At 40.9% G+C, this 24,857-nt stretch overlaps 1 protein-coding gene across 1 annotated transcript; it reads right to left on the bottom strand.

Moving 5' to 3' along the window:
- LOC127663132 (SH3 domain and tetratricopeptide repeat-containing protein 2-like) lies at positions 1 to 24,085 on the bottom strand. The gene is given in 19 exon segments (XM_052154602.1): positions 1 to 738; positions 894 to 1,090; positions 1,973 to 1,984; positions 1,987 to 2,122; positions 3,606 to 3,728; positions 13,054 to 13,204; positions 13,369 to 13,546; positions 15,638 to 17,356; positions 17,718 to 17,768; positions 18,122 to 18,255; positions 18,571 to 18,766; positions 19,163 to 19,236; positions 19,440 to 19,635; positions 20,569 to 20,712; positions 20,792 to 20,897; positions 21,057 to 21,184; positions 22,333 to 22,458; positions 23,170 to 23,268; positions 23,862 to 24,085. Coding segments are annotated over 19 exon segments (4,374 nt in total). The 5' UTR covers positions 23,917 to 24,085; the 3' UTR covers positions 1 to 189.
- Positions 24,086 to 24,857: the final 772 nt, after the last annotated feature.

Genomic DNA, 24,857 nt, shown 5'->3' with positions numbered 1-24,857 from the left:
TTCATATTGAAACACTATTAAACAAAATAAAATATATTCTCAGACATTTAATAGATAAAATGAAAAAAAATATATATTTTTAAAAGCATTCTGAATTCACTTTTTTAAAGAGCAGCTGCACATCTTGTGGTATAGGCTACTGTATGTTTTGTTTTTTTTAACATCACATACAAGCCATATTCACTGAACCTATATTACAAAAGTTAAGCCCTCCTTCAGTCTGCAGTCAGTGTGGTTTGTGTTATCGGTGCAGCTAGTCTCTGGATTGGTGTGATGAGCAGGCCCTGATTCTGTTTCCTCTGAGAAGCTTGTGACCATTTCTTCTTTGTGACTGATGTTAGAGAGTTTCAGCTCTGACTCTCTCTGGGCAGTAATTGTGAGGCAGGTGTCTGTCATGCTGGACTCTGTAAGAGTACTAGTGCCACTGCTGGAGTCTGAGAGGTCAGCTTTGCTGTGAATGACAGACTCTTCCTCAGAACAATCTGCATTAGTGTTATCCTGATGTGTGTCTTCTTTGTCAGTAGATTCTATGTCCGTAGATTCTGTATTTCCAGCCAGCTCCCTCTTCAGAATCTGTGCACTGTTCATGTAGCTGTTACACAGTTCTGCATCAGGCATGTAGTTGGCATGGATCTCCGCCAGCTTCATGTAGATGATGTACACAGTGCTTAGGCTTTCATTGTCCTCCAGGGCTGCCGCCAGGGCTAAGTGGAAATAGCCAATGGCATCGAACGCATCCTGAGGCAAAAATATCAGTGAACATTTTTCTCTAAATGTTATAACAAAGCAGCTAACCTAGCAGCTTTCTAGATCTGTGTTTTTTCATATCTCTGTAAAACATGCTTTACTCCTACAGTTATTGTCCTGTCTGGGGTTTATGTGAAATTTCTCACCTTTAATTTGTATAGTGTCAGATCGGCCAATCTACAGTAGACTTTAACATAGTAGCGAACTTCAATAGCATGTTCAAATTCAACAGGGCAGAGTGAAAGAGACTTCAGGTAGTAGTTCTCAGACATCTCATACTTCCCTAAAGAGAAGTAAATCGATGCAAGACGATGGAAGGCCACTCTCTCATTCAGATGAACACCTGCAATACACAGTACACTGCATTTATAATGTGCAGCTGATATAACTAAATTTTTGACCGTTTATTGGACAATCTGGCATTTACTTGTGATTTGTGTGAAAGTGAATAAAATGTATTGTTGTGCTTTTTTTTATTGTACCTACAAACTGCTGCAATATGAGAAATGAGGCTTGTACAACTGAGACCAGGATGTATTTATGAGTGACTTGATATCATCCATCAGTAATTGATTCGATGTGGAAGAGGAACATTCTTGCTAATGAGCATCTTGATGAATCCCAATGGTAAAGCTTCTTTTTCAAATCTATACATTTCTGGTTTTCATTTGTATTACTTAAACACTAGCCAGCATTTAACTGCTATATTAACAAAAGGTAAGATTTTAGAAAGGCTGCATTTCCTACAATAGTATCCTAATAAAATGGCAAAATAATCCACGTTTCCTAGGTGAGACCTTAGCCGAAAAATAGAGCACATTTTATTTTCATGAAATATTAATTTTATTTAATTTATTAAGACTAGAAACGTGCATATATATTAAACAGACTCAATTTTGATCGCATTTTTGGCTGAGATGTATTTGGGTGTTTTGGGAATGTTGTTCGTATGCTGTGTGAAGGGCATGTGTCCAACAGGGGGCGACAAAGTCCATGGCTTAAAATCACATACAAAATGATGTATTGCGTTTTATTATTCATTGTGGTTCATGGTCAAAATCTGATGAATGTTAGCTTTGAAATGTCTTATATATATATATATATATATATATATATATATATATATATATATATGTATATATAATTACAGTAGAGATTCAGATTAAGTTATTAATCAAAGTTATATTTAAAATGAGGAGTTGATGTGTATTACCAAAGGTCTTACCAGTTGTGGCTTGACCTGCACTGCAAGTGTGGCATACTGTAGTGCCTCCTCAAATTGCTTCTGCTTCATCAGGAGCTCTGTGAGTTTACTCAGCAGCCTGAACTCTGAGTGAATATCTTTAATGCTGCGTGCAAATGGCAGACTCCCATCCTTTTATAAAAAACACAGCAAACCGATTTATAAGTTGTCGAAAACGCTTTCACATGGTATACATATATGTATGTATATATCTATATTTATATATCTATATCTATATATATATATATATATATATATATATATATATATATATATATATATATATATATATATATATATATATATACACTCACCTAAAGGATTATTAGGAACACCATACTAATACTGTGTTTGACCCCCTTTCGCCTTCAGAACTGCCTTAAATCTACGTGGCATTGATTCAACAAGGTGCTGAAAGCATTCTTTAGAAATGTTGGCCCATATTGATAGGATAGCATCTTGCAGTTGATAAAGATTTGTGGGATGCACATCCAGGGCACGAAGCTCCCGTTCCACCACATCCCAAAGATGCTCTATTGGGTTGAGATCTGGTGACTGTGGGGGCCATTTTAGTACAGTGAACTCATTGTCATGTTCAAGAAACCAATTTGAAATGATTCGAGCTTCAATCAGAGGATGGGTACATGGTGGCCATAAAGGGATGGACATGGTCAGAAACAATGCCCAGGTAGGCCGTGGCATTTAAATGATGCCCAATTGGCACTAAGGGGCCTAAAGTGTGCCAAGAAAACATCCCCCACACCATTACACCACCACCACCAGCCTGCACAGTGGTAACAAGGCATGATGGATCCATGTTCTCATTCTGTTTACGCCAAATTCTGACTCTACCATCTGAATGTCTCAACAGAAATCGAGACTCATCAGACCAGGCAACATTTTTCCAGTCTTCAACTGTCCAATTTTGGTGAGCTCTTTCAAATTGTAGCCTCTTTTTCCTATTTGTAGTGGAGATGAGTGGTACCTGGTGGGGTCTTCTGCTGTTGTAGCCCATCCGCCTCAAGGTTGTGCGTGTTGTGGCTTCACAAATGCTTTGCTGCATACCTCGGTTGTAACGAGTGGTTATTTCAGGCAAAGTTGCTCTTCTATCAGCTTGAATCAGTCGGCCCATTCTCCTCTGACCTCTAGCATCAACAAGGCATTTTCAGCCCACAGTACTGCCGCGATACTGGATGTTTTTCCCTTTTCACACCATTCTTTGTAAACCCTAGAAATGGTTGTGCGTGAAAATCCCAGTAACTGAGCAGATTGTGAAATACTCAGACCGGCCCGTCTGGCACCAACAACCATGCCACGCTCAAAATTGCTTAAATCCCCTTTCTTTCCCATTCTGACATTCAGTTTGGGGTTCAGGAGATTGTCTTGACCAGGACCACACCCCTAAATGCATTGAAGCAACTGCCATGTGATTGGTTGATTAGATAATTGCATTAATGAGAAATTGAACAGGTGTTCCTAATAATCCTTTAGGTGAGTATATATATATATATATATATATATATATATATATATATATATAAGACAACTGATATTTTCTTTGCTATTAACTGTTGTTTTGGTAATAAATCTGTTTTGAAATCAAAGTGAAGCACACCCTGTAAAATGGTAGGGCAGCCAGGCGGTTCCTATGTCCTTTGAAAAAGACATCTCCTGCCTCCTCATAAATGCTCATAGCGAAGCATGGGTCATTCATCTTTAGGGCTGTCTTTACTGCTGCCTGTAAACATTTGTTCATGGAGAATAAAGTTATTACAACAGCTGATTAAAAGAGACATATATATATATATATATATATATATATATATATATATATATATATATATATATATATATATATATATATATATATAATATGGTAATGGTTCCCCTTCTGTAACTCACTCAAAGTTGTGTCAATGTAGTGACACTAGGGGTCGCTTTTGAGAGCCCTCGAAACACCTCAATCTTTGAGAAAAGGCCAATAAGAATTGCCAAGTGGAATTTGCATTCCACTCCCCCCAACATATGGGTATAAAAGGAGAAGGAATGCACACTTGTGGTATTTTGTCAAGTATTTAGACACGAGCCGAGAGACATGTAATTCACTACATTAAACTTTATTCTTCTTCTTCTCACTCGCGCCTCTCTCCTCACTAAGCCCTCAGTGTTCACAAACAGTTATTAACAGGACACAACATTTCCCCTTTTCTTAAAGGAATTAGTCACTTAAACAGGGTACCACGCAACCGCTGTAAAATAACCCTTACATTAAGGATCGTACCGAAAACCTAAATTTAAATTTACCAGGAATTAAGGTTATTCTGCTATTAGCTATATAACTCAGACCTCAAAACAGTATGACATTTTCGCACATAACAGAACAGTATGAGTAAAACAATCTGATTATATATATATATTTTTTTTTCCAATTTGCACAGTATTCATCTCTCAAAGTCTTTTAACCACCGAGGTGGGTTACGGACTCTGGGAGTGCGTCTAGAACCTGGTTCTTGCCCAACATGCACATTCTCTGTCACGGTGAGACCATCCAGTGTAGTCTCATTGTTCTCATTGGTGCAAGCTAAAGCCTCCTTTGAGAAACGCGCCAGTTTTGAGGCATTCCATTTCCGACCATCGCTGAGAAGATAAGTACCTGGTCCGACCTTCTTTATGACTGTCAGAGTCTCTGTGTATTTGGAAGACCCCTTGTAAACGTGTTCCGGTCTCCTTACTCGCACAACATCATTCACTTGGAAGGTGGGTACTTTTGCTCCTCGCTTTCTGTCTGTATACTCCTTACTGTTTCGTTGATTTTGTTTTACAGTTTCTTTGACTTGCTTGTGTGATGTAATTTTGTGTGAGACAGGAAAGATATTCAGTTTAGTGCGCATCTTCCTATTTCTCAGCAACTCAAATGGAGTCACTCCTGTAGTAGCGTCGTGTGTAGCTCGGTAAATCTGTAAGAATTCTGTCACTGTTTGTTTCCACGGCTTGTGTGCTCTTTCTGCCGTCTGGAGACACTCTTTTAATACCCTATTAAATCTCTCAATCGCCCCATTGGCTCTTGGGTAGTAGACGCTGGAGCGCAGATGCTTTATCTCTCTCCCTCTCAGAAAGTTTGCAAATTCATGGGAAGTGAATTGACATCCATTGTCAGATACTAGGTAGGTCGGATTTCCCTCACGACTGAACACTGTAGCTAAAAAGCGGGTAATCACCTCTGTTGTGACCGTAGAGGAGAATGCCACTTCTGGCCATTTGCTGTAGTAGTCTGTGAGAGTGATAGCATAACGACAATCCCAAGTAGCGCGTTCAAAAGGACCGGTTATGTCAATGGCCACCTTTTCCCATGGTCCATCTGGCAATTTGACGGGTGTAAGTGGTGCAGGTGCAGTCTTCACTGTTTTGTCATTGTATTGGCATGACACACATGAAGCTATCTTACTCTGTACATATTTGTCCATTTGTGGCCACCAATACAGTTCTCGTAGTCTCTGTTTAGTGCGTACCACTCCCTGGTGCCCCTCATGTGCCAAGTCTACCACTTTGGATCGCAGTGATGTGGGCACGATCAACCGGTCAGTACCTCTCATGACAAGTACTTTGTCTACAGCCAGTTCGTCTCGTACATTGAAGTATGAAATCAGCTCGTTTCGTACGTTCTTTCTGCATTTTGGCCAGCCTTTCTGTATTTGCTGTCGCAATTGAGTCAGTTCAGGACAAGTGTCACATGCGGCGGTGAACTCCGACAAGGATATGGCATGCAAAGACTCCATGAAAACGGTCGCTACTATGTCCGGTTCCACTTCATCTTCTCCTGTGGTGGCCAGTGGAAGCCTGGACAGGCAGTCGGCAGTTACATTCAGTTTCCCAGGGCGGTAAGCAACTTCGTATGTAAAGCAAAGTAGTCTTGCAGACCACCTTGCAATTCGCAATCCAGCACGGCCAGTACCCCTGGATGTGAGCAGGGTAGTAAGTGCTTGATGGTCTGTGCGTAACACAAAGTGATGTCCCCATAGATATGTTCTCCACCTTTCTACTGCCCAAACGCATGCCAGTGCTTCACGTTCCACAGTGGAATATTTTCTTTCCGCCGGAGAAAGTGTTCTGGATGCAAACGCCACGACTCTCTCTGTGTTATCTGAATGAAATTGGCTAAGTACACCCCTAACCCGTAATCAGAGGCATCTGTAGTTACATATGTAGGCAGTTCAGGGTCATATAGTGCTAGGGCAGGGCTACCAACAATCAGTCTCTTAATGTCTGTGAAACTATGCTCTGCCTCAGCAGTCCAGTTGAACTGCCGTTCTGTTGACTCCCTGAGTGTTTGACGAGCGGTTCAACAACGGTAGAAAAATCAGGAATAAATTTACTGTACCATGATGCCAGGCCCAGGAATGATCGCAGCGAGGATGTGTCATGTGGGGCAGGTGCATTGGCCACAGCTTTGATCTGATCTTGATCTGGGTGGAGCCCTTCTTTGGATATGGTGTGGCCTAGGAACCGTAAAGAAGTCTGGTTGAGTTTGCACTTCTGCATGTTAAGCTTAAGTCCTGCCTCATTCAAGGCATGCAGCACCCTCTGTAGGTTGGCATCATGCTGCTGTTGAGTGTTTCCGTAGCAAATCACATCATCCAGGTATGCCTGTACTCCTGGTATGCCTGCTAGTATGGTCGTCATCATCTTCTGGAAGGCTGATGGAGCTGAAGCAAGGCCAAATGGGACCCGACAGAAACGGAAAAGACCATCATGTGTGATAAATGCAGTCATATCACGGCTGTCTGGGTGCAGTAACAATTGGTGGTAGGCGGAGGCCAGGTCAATAGTAGAAAAGACTGTGGCTCCTCTAAGTTCAGAGAATAGCTCGTCCATGTGTGGTAACGGGTAACAGTCACTTACAATGGCTTTGTTAGGTTCCCTGAGGTCAACACACATGCGCAGTTTTCCTCCATCTTTTTTCCGCGTCACCACTATTGGAGAGACCCATGGAGATGCATCAATGCGTTCTATGACGCCCTTTTCCTGTAGGTCTTTGAGCTCATCACTCACGGCCTGCCTCACTGCGAAGGGAAGTCTTCTGAGTTTTTGTTGTATTGGCACAGCCTCTGATTTGGGTTGAATTTTGTGCACAAATCCCTTTGCACAGCCGATTTCCTGTACCTGGATCTCAGGTGCCCTCTGTGGTATTGTGATTGGTACAGTAGGTGCCCTCTGTGCAATAGGACCCTCCAGCTGTCAGCTGTAACAACTTTTGTGCCCTCAATACGCATGTGCAATGCCACAACTAGATCTAGCCCTAATAGAGCAGTGCCTGACTTTACCACTATGAATGAGCCTATAGTAGAATGCCCATCATGATTAACTGTGGCAGTCATACACCCTTTAACGGGTATTTTCTCTTTTGAGTATGTGAACAGATTCACTGTAGGCTCAGAAAGTTCACATGTAGGAAAAAGGGTCTGATGAGTGCTCTCTGGAATAATAGAGACTGATGAACCTGTGTCTACTATTAGCTCAACGTCATGACAATGACCATTTGCATTCACTTGCACAGTACAGAGAATTTTATCTTGCACGGTATCAGTCATATAAAGCACTGTCAGTTCGTTTATCACTATTTCACGCACCTCCTTTTGTCCGGAACGACACATTTTGGAAAAATGTCCCAGTTTTCCACACGAATTGCACGTCACTTTAACAGCAGGGCATGAAGGTTTATTTGCTAGGTGGCTGGTAGATCCACAACGGTAGCATGAGCGGCGACTAGTGGTAGGCGCCATTGATGAAGGAGGTGTCTTTTGTTCTTTTTGGCGGGCCTTCCTATGCTGTTTATGTACGGCCCTCACCAACGCAGTAGTAACCGCCGTTGAGGTCGCGGCATTAGTAGTACTGTCGGAGAGAACGCCCGCGTTACGTAACCCCGCCTCAATCTGCAGAGCCAGCGAAGTAGCTTTAGCCAGCGTCAGATCCGCTTCTAACAAAAGCCTGTCTCGTACGCGTGTATTGGCAACACGCTCTATCAGTTGATCTCGAAGCATTTGCTCCTCCATATCACCAAACTCACACAGTGCAGCCAGTTCTCGCAATGCGGCTAGATACTGATTTATCGACTCATCTGGTCGCTGTGCCCTCTGACGAAATTTGTGACGTTCCGCAATCACATTTACTTTAGGAACAAAGTGATTTCTAAGTCCCTCCACTGCAGTAGCATATGTGGTACCTGTATCTGGTAGTGCGTAAAACAGTCGTTGTCCCTCGGTGCCAAGTGCATGGAGAAGAACAGCACGCTTTCTTGCCTCTGGCCACTTTTCCCCATTGGCATCGATTACTAACATATAGTTCTCGAACATTTTCAGCCATGTAGGGAAGGGAATAGCAGGTTCGCCTGGGCAAGGCATGAACGGTGTAGGTAAAGGCACATTAATAGCCATCCTCGTCGCCAAAGATGTGGTATTTTGTCAAGTATTTAGACACGAGCCGAGAGACATGTAATTCACTACATTAAACTTTATTCTTCTTCTTCTCACTCGCCGCCTCTCTCCTCACTAGCGCCCTCAGTGTTCACAAACAGTTATTAACAGGACACAACAACACTCTCATTCATTTTTTTCTTTGGAGCCAAGCGGTTGTGTATCAGCGAGCTGAATACTACCGCGGTTGCATTCACCGCGAAGGAGCGTATGCTGTTCGATAAATGCCGCATTTCAGTAGCTTTCTCTCCTTCTGCACGCCTAGTGCAGATTACGCCCCTGGGCACTTCGACAAGAGAGTATATTTCCTCTTTAAGAGCAAAAACATTGACCTGAATGTCTTTTTAAAGACACGTCTTTATAAAGTTGCCTTTCAGTCTTTGTGTGATTCCTGGATGCGGTCGTTATCTCTCCGCCTCCGACGGCAATGGGCTCTGCTGCACGCGGTAGAGATCACACTGAGCGATGTCGATGGCACACTGGCAATGTCAGACGCTGAGGACTTAACTGGACTAGATGATTGGTTCCTGGGTTCAGGGCACCACAAACGGACACAACCGTTTAAGTCGTCTTTGGCGACCAAAGCCTTCAGTGCTGCTGGACAGGCCGACTCTGCATACCATGGCCCTCCTGCAAGTACACCAGGCCAAGGCACTGAAAGAGCTGCACGTGTGTAGTCCTGATCCCGATGTGCTGCAGGAGCTGCGCTCGGCAACCGACCTCAACCTCTAGGCGACGAAGATCACGACACGAGCACTCGGGCAGGCGATGTCCACCTTGGTGGTACAGGAGCACCACCTGTGGCTGAATCTATTCGAGATAAAGGATGCCAACAAAGTACGCTTTCTCAACGCGCCCATCACCCCAGATTGGCCTAGTCGGCGACACCGATGAGGACTTTTCCCAGCAGTTCTCAGTGGTGAAGTAGCAGAAGGAGGCTATACAGCACATCTTGCCCCGGTGCGGCTCAAGATCCCGAACCCCATCTGCTCACCGAGGGCGTCCCCCTGCCCCACCCCCAGCAGGATGTTAAGTCCCGCCCATGGACCCAATCTCAAACATCATTGTTAAAAATGCGGCCTATGACTGATGACGTCATCTTGTCAACAAAACTAGCGGACAGAGGCAAAATCGGTCTTTCTGCGCCCCGCTTCTAAGCCAGCAGTTTGAAAAGAGACATACAAAGGAGCTTTCCCTCCTTCTGGACAAAGGCCAAAGAGAGACCACGTTTTTATAACCTCACCATTTGGCCACAGTAGAGTAAGATTAACTAAGCTTTGTTCCAGTCTCGCAGTATACTTAGTACAACCGGTTCATTCATTTTTATTCAAGACAACAGTGAATTTATTTAGAAAACGGAAAAGCGACCAGGTTCCCGTCTCCCTTGTTTTCTATCAACGTTGACCATTGCCTGCATTTCTATCCATCACCGGACACAAGGAAAAAGCAGAGACGCGTCTTTTTGATGACGAGCATAAGACAAAGGACCGATTCCAGATAGTTTTCTCCTGACCGCTCAACGCAACAGGAATTCAAACGGACAACCCTGCTGAAATCACACATGATTTCCCAAGTAAGGCTTGATATCTGGGCAGATTTAGTTTAGAAACTGTGACTTTTCTTGTATAACTAAATCATATGTTTGATGCTGAATGTTTGATGTTTTGAGTATAATCTTGTATGTTTAACCGTGATTGCTGTTTTTCTGTTTGATTTGTGAGATCGTCAATTTTGGGTGAAATGTTGTTTATTGAGTGATCTGAACCAACTATTCAGTCCCGCAGTTGCCAGCGGTTATCCTCAGTTAAATTGCATGCACCCCTGTTTGTTTGCTCACTCTCTCTCTCTCTCTCAATAAAATTCATGGAGTTAGCGGCACTGTGGTTTATGTCCTACTCAGGCTGGTGTTTCAAATTATCCTGCCTGTTTCGTCAGTTCCTTTGTGGATCTGATCCGTCATTTTGAATTTAGTTTCCATTTTGAATCCAGCTCACTATTGTGAATTTATTTTCCGTTTTGAATCCAGTTTGCCATTTTGAACCTAGTTCTCCATGTTGATAACGATTCTCCATTTCGAAACTAGTTCCCCATGTGGAGTTTAATCCGCCATTTTGTTTTCTTTGTTACCGAATCTAGACACACACACACCCACATACATACATACATACACTAGCATATAGCTCCACTATTTAGTTAGGATTTCCATGTTATGTTTTTATATTATATTCATATAGTATTGGTGGTGTTCTGTTTGGTTATAATAAATCTTCTTATATTATAATAAGTACTCCTAATTGTTTGTTTGAATATTGTTTTGAAGCCAGCATCTGCCACGTCAAGAACTCCCCTATTACTTCAGTGTATTGTTATTTTGTTGTTGTTAGAAGCCAACTGTAACCAGATTACTGTTGGATTTGTATGCCAATAATTTGACTAGTTTCTTCCCTTTTTGATTATTTTGATTATTAATCAAAATACTCAACCTTCAAGGTAGATTTTATGTGACTCGATCAGTCACTTACTATAATTTTTCTCTTGTCAAAGAGTGGTGCCCGATGATAGAATTTAATGAATTAAATATAATTAATTATTTAATTTAATTAGTAATTGATAATTATTCATTATTAATTATTTCTGATAGTAAAACGTATCTAATCAACCAGTAGCACCCTACATGGAGGTAGACCTGAAGGACGCATACTTTTATGTCCCTGTTTTACCTCGACACAGACCCTGCTACGGTTTGCTTTTGGCATATTAGTACATGGACCTCCCCTTTGTTCTTCCTATAGCAAAAACCCCCAGAGATGAGCATTCCTACCTGCAGGAGAAGTGGCTGTCCCCTTCCACCCTGAAGGTGTACATAGCCGCTATAGCAGCGCAACATGACAAGTTGAAGGTAAGAACAACCTGAACATCAGGATCCTGAGAGGTTCCAGGAGGCTGAACTCTCCTATGTCACGCCTCTTTCCCTCATGGGACCTCTCTGTGGTCCTGCTGGGCCTTCGGAGAGCCCTGTTCAAGCCCCTAGAGTCAGACAAGTTAAAGGCTGTCTCTATAAAGACTGCCTTCCTGACCGAGCTCACTTCCATCAAGAGGTTCGGGTACCTGCAAGCGTTCTCTGTCAGCTAAAAGTGCCTGGAGTTCGGTCTGGATGACTCTCATGTTATCCTAAGACCCCGACCGGGCTATATGCCCAAGGTTCCCACAGCCTGCAAGCCTCCCGGAGGAGGCAGACCCAGCCTTATCATTGCTGTGTCCGGTGCGGGCTTTGCGCATCTACTTGGATCACATGCAGCGCTTTAGATGCTCTGAGCAGATCTTTGTCTGCTTTGGTGGATAGCGTAAAGGGAACACTGACTCCAAACAGAGGCTTGCCCACTGGATTGTGGACGCCATCGCATTGGCCATGCCTGCCCCCTTGTGGGTTCGAGCACACTCTTCAAGGAGTGTGGCATCCTCGTGGGCACTGGCCAATGGCACCTCTCTAGCAAACATCTGCAGAGCAGCGGGCTGGGCAACACCCAATACCTTTGCGAGATTTTACAATCTCCGGATTGAGCCGGTTTTATCACATGTTCTTTCAGGTATGAATAGCTAGAGTTTTGTAATACGGAACAGCTGGCCGGGTGTATCACTTGTGTATAGCGCCTTTCCCCACCCTTGAGGTGAAAACATGCACTTTTATCTCCGGTCTAGTTCACAAAGTTGTGGACCCTGGATCCTTCCTCCCTAGCCCTGTGCTCGTTAATACGGTGGAGGAGTTCACAGCCAAACCTACCATGGGTATAATATACCCTGTACAGGGATAGGTGCTCCACAGGTGGCGATTACTCTGGTAGCCCCCTGTGATGTATTTTCCACGGTACGGTCTCCGTTGGGAAGAGAGAGGTCTGCCCCGGTCACTGTGTTTGAAGAGCTCCTCCCCTTCGAGACCACAGTGCTTCTTCCATGTGTGGCTGGTGAAGAGGAGTGGCATGAAAATTCCACTCGCCAACTCCCATTGGCCTTTTCTAAAAGACTGAGGTGTTTCTGGGCTCTCAAGAGCGACCCTTAATGTCACTACATCGAGACATGGGCCTACTACATCGACAATCATCTCATTCCCTCCATCAGTGAACGGAGGTTATGACAGTAACTGAGATGATTTCCTTTATAGATTACCACAGACTAAAGATTCAAGATTAGAATTGATGGCATACTTTAGAAACTGATACACAAACTGATACCACTAATTAATAGTTCACCTGACTGTACTCCTTTTGCAGTAGTCTACACTCTTAAAAAAACATTTGAGTCTATTTTAAGATTTACACATTTTAATTGTATGACAAATTTCATCAAACTGAATTGAGTAATCTTTAATTAATGCACATTATTATGAATTAAGCATAAATGTGAAATTGTCATTTCGGTTTACTAATTTAACATTACACATTAAATACTTCATGTTATGCTTCATTTATTATGATGTAAATTCTTGAAAAGATTATTTAATTTAATTTGATGGAAATTTGTGAAAAAAAGTAAATCTAACAAATAAAAAAGGAAGATTTTTCTTCTTCTGTGCAACTCTTCCACCCTCTGTCTTACCTGAAGGTACATATCAGCCAGTTCATCCTCACAGATAAGATAGTAGATACGGCCCACCTGCAGCCATGTCTCAGACTCTTCCTGTCTTTTCCCCAGATCTATAGAGATCCTTAAGCTTTGCTTTGAGTAATCAAGAGACTTTCTTGAAGACCTGCAATTGTTTTTTCATACATATTACTTTTTTGGAATTTATGATTCACTCCTTTCACTGTATAAGGCTCCAAACATTTGAACAGAGGTCAAAAATATAATTTTGACAGTAATACTATAATTGTGTAGTTATCACATGGTATGAGAGTATATTGTACTTCTTACTTCTCAGTGTTGAGTGAGAGATAAAGGTTGCTGAGGAGCTCCAGGTACTCTCCTTCTAGTTGTTTATTCTTCAGAGTTCTGCACACCCCCACACAGTGCTCATAGTAAACAATACTCTGTCCATATAGTAGCAAGTCAGCATAATGTCGACTTAGAACTTTTCCCACAACCATTTGACCTGCATTTAAAAAAAAAAAAATACATAGTATTATTTTTACTAGGGCTGTCCCGATACCTTTTTTTGTTTGTTTGTTTCTTTTTTATCTTTTTGAGAATGAGTTTGAGTACTCACTGATCCCATACCTGTCTTTTGTTTTATTTTATTAAATAAAAGTTGTTTTAGGGGGCCTGGGTAGCTCAGCGAGTATTGACACTGACTACCACCCCTGGAGTCTCGATTTTGAATCCAGGGTGTGCTGAGTGACTCCAGCCAGGTCTCGTAAGCGGACAAATTGGCCCGGTTGCTAAGGAGGGTAGAGTCACATGGGGTAAACTCCTTGTGGATCACAGAGAGTAGCATGAGCCTCCACATGCTGGAAGTCTCCGCAGTGTCAGGCACAACATGCCACGTTATAAGATGCGTGGACTGACTTTCTCAGAAGCAGAAGCAACTGAGACTTGTCCCCCACCACCCGGAGTAAGGTGAGTAATCACACCACCACGAGGACCTACTAAGTGGTGGGAATCAGGCACTCCAAATTTGGGAGAAAATGGGTTAAAAATAAGAAAATAAAAAATAAATGTTGTTTTTTAATCTTAAGTGTTGTTGAAGAACCCAAAGGAGAGAGAGAGAAATCTATGATGAAATATCTATCTACATACATAAACAGAACTATATGCCATTGGCACGTTTTCACAGAATTTAAAATAAATAAAAAACATGCTAAATAATAATAATGTTTTAAATCACAATCAGTTTCAAATTGTGAATAGGTTTGCAGTAAAAACAAATCTAATTGCATACACCTACAGTATTGTATACATCTCCCCTGTCCCCTTGCTCACTAAGAATGAAAAAGTAAATATGGGAAACAACATTTTATTCAGCTCAGTGCAACAGATAGCCAAGGCTTTTTGACATAAACTTTTTCTAAAATACTAAAGCTGGTTAATGTGGCTCGGAAAAGAGAAGTTTGGGGCCCCCTGCTGGAGCAGCTGCCCCCGCGACCCGACTTCGGATAAGCGGTTGAAGATGGATGGATGGATGGACTAAAGTTTTATTAGTGCGTGGTAGCAGTGTGACATAATGCAAACATGGAAAGTGCTATCGATGAACGTGTGTGTAACAGCTTATCATTTCTATTGCAAATTCAAGACAAATTGGCCATCAAACAACTTAGTCCTGACAAGCCAGACATACAAATAGTTTGACAATCAAAAGACAAGTGATAGATGATAAGACATTTTATATATTGTATGACGAAAAATTTTATGTCAAAAAGCCTAGGCTCTCTGTTGTACTGAGCCGAATAAAATGTGATGTTTCCCATATTTCCCATAACTTTGCTTTGGCTCTAAGTTTATGGCCAAATTAATGTCTGGCTCCAATGTGTCTAAATGAGGGCTCACTGCAGTACCTTATTTGATCACAGATTCCCATTGGAAAAATGAGGGGCTTTGTGGAGTTCGGGAAGGCAGCAGATTCTCTGCCTCACATGTCTTAGATAAATAAAGTCAAATAAAGTGTTACAGAGGTTTCAGCTATATAAAACTTGTTCTAAGCCTGCTTTTAAATAAATTTTTCATTTTTGTAACAAATTACATATTGGCAATTTATAGTATGGATCTATGTTTTCAAATGGACAATATTTAGGTGGGCCACACCTTCGTATGAGCCAAGGAATTCTAAACAGTATGAGCAGGCAGCATCAGCACAATCACACATTCACAAGCGCTCACGTTTGAAGCAAGCAGCACATGCAATTTTACTGAATATTTATCTAATTTAATTGCAGCCTTTGCGGATTAATAATCACACAAGGATACAATGTGATTTTAATTTGTATGCTGAATATTTACGGAATGATATTCGCATGTCAGATGGTATTGTTTTTTTGGTATCAGAGCATTTTAAAGTGCACAATGCAAGTACATGACCGCGGTATTGAACTAATTCCGATACCAGCATTAGTATTGAGGCATCCCTAATTTTTACATTACAAAAATAGAATGTTTGAAACATTTTCATATAAGCTACACAAGCAGTTAAGGATTTGCATAATGTAACCCTAGAACCTGATCCCCCCAAAAAATCTTGTGTTTCACTTACTGTGCAGATTTTTGGTACTAATGGCAATAAGGAGGCCCAGTTCGAAGCATATCCTGACCTGCTGACTCCCTCCTCTATCCTTGTAGCTTCTGCCCAGCCAGAGTAGAGCCTGAACATGCTCCTCATCTGTAGGACTCTCTGAAATAAACTGGAAGAGGTGGAGGGAATTTAGCAGGAAACACTCTGCTAGGCATGAAGCCCCTACAGATAGAGACAAGCAACCCAAGTTAGCCAGTCCTAATGCTTCGTTACGCTTGTTTCCATTTTCTCGTGAGATCTGCAGAGCGCAATAAAAGTTCCTTGCTGCCTCGTTAACTCTGTCTTGTTTGCGGAGGCATATGGCTAGGAGGTTGTAGACCACACCACGCTGCGTTGGACTGTCTGTTTCATTCAAAGATGTTAGCAAAGGATGCAAAGTAGATTGAGCTTGTTCAGGTTTGTCCATTAAAACCAAAAGCCAGGCCAGTAGTACTGATGCCTCAAAGCCCTCCTCCTCATTGATTCGACTTCCTGTCTGTGCTGCCTGTTGGGCGAAGGGCACAGCTTTCTCTAGAGCACCATGCTGTTGGTAAACACTAGTCAGGCACATGCAAAGGTCCCTTTGAGTCTTCAGATCTTCTCCACGACAAGCTATTGACAAAGCTTGCTGAAGGTAGACCACCACCTGTGCAGGAAGAATCAAAGTACTTTCCTTCCAGTGAGGATTAAGCCTGACTGAGTTTTTGATAAAGAGTTCGATTTTCTGGAATGCATCATCCAAGGAATGGTCCTGTCCTGAGTCTAGGCTTAGAGAGGCTAGTGTGAGGTAGGGCAAATACATTTTATGATAAAGCCTGCACAGTATCCAGTTGAGATTCACTGGAGCAACAGGCCTCCCTGCTTCTGCAGACAAAGTGATGGTAAGGAACTGAAGCCTCTCCACAAAAGGCAAAGCATCTTCTATTTTGCTTAGGCGGAGGAAGAGAGAGAGGGAGAGGTAACAAGTCCGAGCCTCTAGGTACTTGTCCTTTTCGATTATGGCTTTGCACATAATGGGTTTGAGCAACTCAAACTCATCCACAGAGCAGAAGTTGTGGCATGGAAGACACACAATCAGAGCACTGGCCTTTTCTAGTGTAAATGGCAGCTTCTCCATCATCTTCTGTTTCAGATAAACAGCAGTGAGATTGGTGTACAGGGAAATCAGAAGTGGTTGGTCATCAAAACCATTTACAGGAATTTTTAACGCCTCCTCGAAGTACACTCGTGCCTGTGAGTACTTCAGTTTCTTCGCACATAGCCTACCTAGGAGGAAGCAGGCTCGCCGATGGGCCCAAAGCATCCTGCCTTTCTTAGCCCCTTCTCGCAAAGTTTCCAGATGATGAAGCACCACGTCTTCTGGAAGTCCACCAAAGACAGTGTCCAGGAAAGAGTAAGAGAGGTCGTAAAGTGTCTGAAAGAAGTCCTGGAAGTATTCCAGGTTGAGGAGGGTCAGGATTGGATCACACCTCTCTGCTTCATCAGGCTCCCACATACCCTCCTCCATGAAGCTTGCAGGATCTTCCTCATATTCATCCATCTCTTGGAAGGTGTTGTCCAGGCTGAATGAAAGGACCTCGGAGTCCCGCTTCAGATGATTTCGAGAGGCATGGAATGATGGGTGTGGGGACGAGTGGTAGGGAGGTGTGTCAGTCTTTTCTGATATAGTGCTCTTTCTTTGATCCACTGGGGTATTCTGCTCTGCAGGGTACACAAAGTAAATGCCAGAATTTTGAATCCTATTTAAAGGGATAGTTCACCCATAAATGAAAATTCTGTCATCATTTACACACTTTTTTTTTTTCATTTCAATGAAAGTGATTGGTGACTGGAGATTGAATTCTGCCTAATATCTCCTTTTGTGTTCCACAGTAGACAGAAGGTCATACAGGTTTGAAACAACATGAAATTGAGTAAATTATGACAATTGTTATTTTGGGAAACTATCTCTTTAGGAAATTATTCAGCTTGAAGTTTATTTATTTAACTTTACAAAGCAGTGATAAAAGCATATTTATGCCACACAACCTCAAATGTTGTTCTTAACAATAAAAAAAGTTACCTGATTTTGGATGGTTTTTAATAAACGCAAAATCAGAGTCATCCAGTCTATCTGCAGAATGAAAGAGTCATTTTATAAACATTAAAAATTGAATAAAAAATAACAAAATTGTCTCCACTAAAATCCCCTAAACCCAGCTTCATGTTGTTTAATTTCTTTCTTCTGTGGGAGAAAAAAATGTGTAAGCCCCAGACCCCTCTCACTGTTATCGTGTAGGGAAAAACTAAATAAAAGTGAATGGATACTGAGAATAATATTCTTTTTGTATTCCACTGAAGAAAGAACGTCATATGGGTTTGGAACAACATAAGGGTTAAGTAAATAATTACATATATATATTTTTTAATTTTCCCTTTAAACTCTTGATAGAGGATCTCCCAGAGAGGCAATGTGCAATCTCTCACCTAATCTGTACACAGTGCTTATGTCAGTGGAGTAGAGATTGGCCAGTACATCAGACTGGCAGGGCTCAATACAGGGGTCAAGTTTAGAAAGGCCCTCCCTTTCCTCCTCACTTAGAAAGACCAATTGTCCATTGCTGTGAGAGGCAAACAAAGACAACATTATCAAACACATGACTCTCATTTGGATCTCTTCATCACATCATCACATAACTCCACTAGCCCCCCTTCCAACACCCTCATCACCCCAAGCTAGACAGAGGCACATTGAGCAAAGGTCAACAGAATAAAATAGAATTTGCCAGATGTTCGCTTTCTTTTAGTATGTCAGTATTAAGGCATGTTAAATAAATTATTTTACCAAATATAGAGAAGGTCTTTCATTTAAGCGTATGCTATCTATGAATAGAATTAAAAACAATTGCATTGTTTTGGAAGTAACTGTTACTTACAGAGGTTTGATTCTCTCTGGCTTTACATGGGCCCTGTGAACAAATCCTGTCTCTCCACTGGTGAGGTGTCTTCCTATAAACACGTTCAGAGTATTGAAAAGAAACCCCTCAATCTTGATCAGGTCACCCTTGTGTAAGTGCAGCTCATCTTTAACCATCGGGTAATGGTCCACTACTGCCACACAGGTACCCACCACTGAAAGGGAATTGAAAGGAAGGAGGGATTTGTTGTGATATATAATTCAAGTGATTGTTAGATTAATAATGAAATTTCGGTCATAATTTACTCACCTTGATGTTGTTTCAATCCTGTATGACTTTCTTTATTCTGTGGAACACAAAATGAGATGTTAGGCAAAATGTTAGCCTCAGTCACTTTTTAACATCTTTGCATCTGTTTTTTTTCCCCTTTATAATGAAAGTGAATGGTGACTGAGGATATCATCATGCTTAAATCTCCTTTTGTGTTCCATAGAGGAAAGAGAGTAATTTGGTTTGGAATAACATGAGGGAGCGTAATTATGACAGAATTTTTATTTTTGAGTGAACTTTATTTTTAGAAATGGTCTTCAAATACTTTGAAGAATCTCACCGATGGGATGATTAAAGAAGCCTTCTGTAACTGGAATCCCTCCTGCATTTCCAGAATATTTCTTAAAAAACCACCTAGGAAAAAAACTGTCTGTATTTGTATGGACTAAATACTGTACTTATACAGTATACTTCTAGTATTGTAGAGTAGAACATCGAGTAGAAAAATCTATTATATATTCATCCAACCAGACATGTGTTGCTACAATTCTGTTTTCTCACAAAACCTCTAATGTGTCTAAAAGAGCTTAGAGAGTTAGAAAACCAGTGTCACTCACTGATAGAAAGGATAAGGCAGAGGCTGCATAGCATGCACGGGCACTAGACCATGTTGGCCCGTGGACAGTAGTGTACCCTCCCACATGGCCTCCTGTCCTATGTCTTTCACCATGATCAGGTTATTCTTCTTATAGGTCAGCTCCTCTTCCTCCTCTCTGCAGTCACTGTTGTATAAAGCCTTGGCAAAGAATGTACCTACAAACAGAAATCAGACTGATATCATGAAAGTGAATGGTGAACTGTGTTCCATGGAAAAAGAAAGATGTACGTGTTTGGAACAACATGAAGGCAAGTAAATTATGACAGAATTTAAATTTTTGGGTGAACTATATAAGTAGAAAACATATTCAAAGTAACTGTTTTAAATAAATACTATAATTATGATTAGTCAGAATAGACTTTATGGATGAGATTGTTGACAGTGTGAGCAGTAATTAGACTTTTCAAGCAATCATACAGCAATCAGACTTTTGAACACTTGATCTCTCATGATCAATATACATCAGCACTGCACTTTATTAATCTTACACTGGACTGTCATATATTATATTCTCTTTACAATACAACCTACTGTATATTTTTTATACACTTTATATAATTGTATTGCATGTGTATTCTATATTATGTGTATTCTATACTGTGTGTATTGTTTACTGTACATGTATATTATTATAGTGTTGTGTAAATATGTGTCCATTAGATATGTAAATTGAGTTGTATAAATCTGATGTTTATTGTAAATTGGTATATGTCTCATCACTGTCATGACTGCTATGTTGCTCGGAACTGCACACAAGAGTGCTGCACTTGTGCATATGGTCATGTGACAATAAAGTGATTTGATTTGATTTTGAATTGATAATGATTCTCAGAAGTAAGATATTTTGTATGCCAACAAAACTAAAGGAAATGTTGAGTCTACAAACAAAAGGAGCCTCCAATCACTTTTTAACCAGTCTCATTTTCAACTAATCTGATCATTGAATATGCTTGTGTTTCAATGGACTTTAGAACAGGATAGCAGAGATCTAATCTGACCATAATAGTTATTTCAGTTTGTCTATTTATTCTGTGTTTAAAGGTCATGAATTTGATTGTTGCATCAGCAATACTTTGAGGTCCTTCTACCTTCCTGAAGCAGAAGTGTTAGATAAAGAGTAGCTAAGTGATCTTCATCCACTTTCACACAGATCTCCACATCACTTAGCAATGCAGGGTCCAGCCAGAATGACTTGTCACAGAGAAAGTTCTCAAGACATCTTGCCACATATCCTGGAATATAATATAATACAATTAGTGGCTAGACTATTTCCAGGATGATAAACGTATAATTTGATTAATTAAAACTAACCGAGTGCTAGGTAAGTGGAGAACTTCCAGATCTCCCCAACTGTCTTAAAGGTGATGACAAAGCAGTCTTTCTCAGCATGAACAGACACCAGCCGTGCAGACAGATCCTGTGTGCATAGTATCAACAATCAGTGATTCAATAAAAACTGAAAAAATGTGCACAATCAACAGTAATACATTTATGCATTTGGCAGACGCTTTTATCATTAATAAGTTATCATTAACATTAATAAGTTAATGTTTTGCAAGGATACTTCAGTGTCTACCTTGAAGAGCTGGACGACATCCTGACTGTTGCTCTCTACTACTCTGAGTCTGGTCCGTAATGCCTCCTGAAGCTCACCGTCAGGCTTTACACTAGATCGTCGTTTTCCACTAAACAACAAAATTATATCTCCAAGACACAAAAGAGAATGGAGTTAAGTATCCATTACAAAGCCTAGATTTATGATACATTGCATTGTAATGTGAATGCTCTAGTGATGTAGGGTGTGATGTTGTCCTATAGACAACATCAAAGTGATGGTACACTTAACATACCAATGTGATTTTTTGCAGTAACAGCACTATGAGCAACCACATCAATAAAGACCTTACATTAAGGCATAGATTAGACTGAGGATGCACATTAGAGAACTCTGGCATTAGACATGAGAGTGTGCTGAATAAGTGTAGACATAAAAGGCTATTATGAAGACAGAGGCCATTTTTTCCACTGAGAGCTACTACACAAAAGGTGCATTTTTAATCATCAGGCCGCTGTTCTGTAATGATCCAGGCTCATTGACAAGGTTACAGTTTCTTGTTCCATAGTGGTGCTGCAAAATCAAGACTAGATTGACAATGACTAGTGACCAATCATGACTCGCTGTGTAATTAAAGTTAGTTAACCATGCTGAGAAATCCGGACAGGGAATGGTTTGTTATCACACCATCAAAAATCATGTTCTAATGGAACTGCTAATGGTCAGACTGATCACATTGTAAATTTGGTGACAATAGGTTGAATGTTCTGCTGATGAAATCGCTCTGAGCAAAACAAAAATTGCTGCCCCTAGTAGTTGAAGCTGGAAGCGTTGTTGAATATATGGGCAAGTGTGAGCTTCAGTTTCCGTGTGAAATGTCCACAGAGTGGCACCAATGTGAGTTGTATTTTCAGTACAGTAAATGGTGTAATACAATAAACACCTAAACCCTAAACCTAACAATCAACCTCCAAATTGAGCTAACTACTGTGTATGTGAAAGTAATTACTTTTATGTTACCATGGGACCAGGACCAATGTCTCTAATTCTGTTTGTTTAACACACTATCAGGAGAAAAGTTGAACACATTCATGAATTGATGCAAAATGTCTGATGATGCCGCTTGTCCATAATTCGGCAGTATTTTGTCAATGTCGATTTCAGGGTGCATGTACTTTTTGAAGCGACATGTTGATTTCTCGTGTGATCATGCTGTATTGGTGCCGTTACTCATCATGCTCAGAATCATTCGACCTGATGATGGAAAAACACCTAAAGGAAACCATGCTGCAAGTACCTGGAGAAAAGTGTTCCCCCATTGAAGATATTGTGCCACTTCCACTGAATGCCTCCATCTTTTTCCAGTAACTCTCTTTGCTTCTGCCTTCTTCCTCAACCTCTGCCTCAGCCTCTGCTTCCTCATCTCCAAAGCCAAAACAAAGTTAACTGAGATCAGCACAACTTTTCACAGTGCAATTGCAGTTGACTTGTAGCTCTGTGAATGTGAAAAGCACCTCAGCACTACCTTTTTTTCAGGTTAGATTATTGTTGTTTATTATTTATTTATTACAAAAAAAATTTTTTATAAAAATAATGGCTGTAGAGTGATAAAATTGTAGAGTGATCATGTGAGCTTCTTTAACTTAATAAGGATTGAATAATTAAGGACATTGGCATGTCCCCTTATCTGGATTTATACAGGTTCTATGTTCCTTCTGTGTAAATTGTCATCATCATACAGTTCCTTATAACAAAACATGATACAATAGACACTAATTAAAATGTTTTATGATTAAAAAAATATCAGGGCTGCATTTACAATCTCATAACGTTCTGTGCATAAACAGGAAGTGTGACCAATATCATAATGGCTCTATAAATATCAGCCAGATGGCTAAAATAATAGCCTCTTTCTCATTTCCGGATGGGTATGACCTTCCCAGCTTTGTCCATTGAAAAGAGAGGATGTCCCAAACAGTTCCTCAGCACATGACTGAACATGTATAATGTGCATGTCCTACAAATGTTGTGTACTATCAGGTAAACTGTCATAAAGACCTATAGACTAAAACATTAAATATTAAAAAGAATTGATTTCTAAAACACTCATGCTTTACTCAAGAAATCCTCTTACCAGCTGGCATGATGTCATTGGTTGGAAAGAGCTCACTGACACCTGCTAAATTGTATGTAGGGTCATTCCACAAGGCATCAAGCTCAGCAGGAGATATCGCTATTGAAAGAGAGGGGGGTGATTAGGGGAGTGTTATTAAATTAACAAATTTTTAATAAGAGGCAACCTTAAGGGTAAATGTTTAATCAAACTGACATTGAGTGACAGAAATATTTCACTGCTTAAACAGATAGCAAGACATTATCACAGCCCTTGAATAATGCATTACACAGACCAAAACTGAAGGCATTGTGTGCATGCAAACAACAGCAAACATGGTAAAACATTGTTAGCCTTCATTCTGAATCAGCCTAAAGATAACTGACATTTAAGTATTCCAAATGCTCATGGATAATGGACTGTCAAATTGGTACAGGTATTAGTCAACAGCTGGTAGTAAATGATCTAAAATCACACAAGCAACAATACAATACCAGTAACTCACACAGCAACTTCAGTGTGTAATTAGTAACAACAGGCAATCTGAGCATTGTGCACACCAAGGCACACAAATTGGCCCGGAGTACACATCCTGCATTACCTTCATGGGTAAATCTATTAACTATGACTGACAGAAACACTGTGAAGTCTCCCTTTGAAAGTTACTCTTTCTTCTCATGGCAGAAAGCTATGAAAGGCAGGATGGGACCAACCTGAAAATGAGAAGCAGTTCCTGAGGCATGGGACAGGACAACAGCAGCATGCCATGATGTACACATCCAGCTTGAAATGTAATAGAGCCAGCTTGGTGAAAGATCCACTATAACTCCACGGAGTGTTATTTATGAATTCACTCCATCACTACTCTCCCTCTCTCTTTTCCTTTCCATCTTCCGCTTGTACTTAAACTGCATGCTCTCTACTGCTCATTTCTTACATCCACCTATTTTGTTCTCTCCCTTTTCCTGTCTGTGTCTACTCAACTAACGAGTGAAGCACTGTTTGCTGCTGGCGTGTTTGTGTGGGCTGGTTAGTGCCTCTCTGTGCCAGGGGTAGGAGCATTTTTGCATTGCTGACTAAAGGCCCAGTGAATTAATGGGCAGTGTGTAAGTCACACCAAGTAAATCTATTGGAATTGATTAAACTGGTGCACCTCATTTCTACTCATTTCTTGAGTGATATTCAGACTGACAGCTCCATGATGGTCATACTAACATGTATGGCTCTTAAGAAAGCTACGCCCCCTGTATGTCTAGCATCATTATTCTCTGCCAGTTTCTATCATTGGAGGATCTGAGAGAATGTAATGATTAAGTAGCACTCCAGCATCCTCCGGCATACTGATTTCAACTCTTGTTTTCAGTCCTAGGGAGAATCCTGTCATCTTGATGGTCTTGTATATGTCATAAAACATTTGGCAAGTTCATAAATCATAATTTGAATCATATTGAAGGGTTCTTTTACCAATCTAACCCCAGCATTATAGTTGCAAAACCTCCTCTTTTTTTCTCTGTTTTTATATTTTATAAATAGTGTCTTATTGTCTAGACTTAACTGCAATGAATGTGTTTCCCAGTCACTAGTGAACAAAGAGGATACTTATCCACACAGAATAAACTTGCACATCACATAATGTTTTGTAAGAGAGGGCTCAGTCAGATTCTAATTCAATCTTTGGAGATCTTGTGAACCTGAGCTGCTGTAAACAG

This window comes from Xyrauchen texanus, chromosome 23 (assembly GCF_025860055.1).
Source record: "Xyrauchen texanus isolate HMW12.3.18 chromosome 23, RBS_HiC_50CHRs, whole genome shotgun sequence".
NCBI classification, from domain to species: domain Eukaryota; kingdom Metazoa; phylum Chordata; class Actinopteri; order Cypriniformes; family Catostomidae; genus Xyrauchen; species Xyrauchen texanus.
The sequence above is the reverse complement of the archived record's forward strand: the minus strand, read 5'-3'. Positions and strand labels throughout refer to the sequence as shown.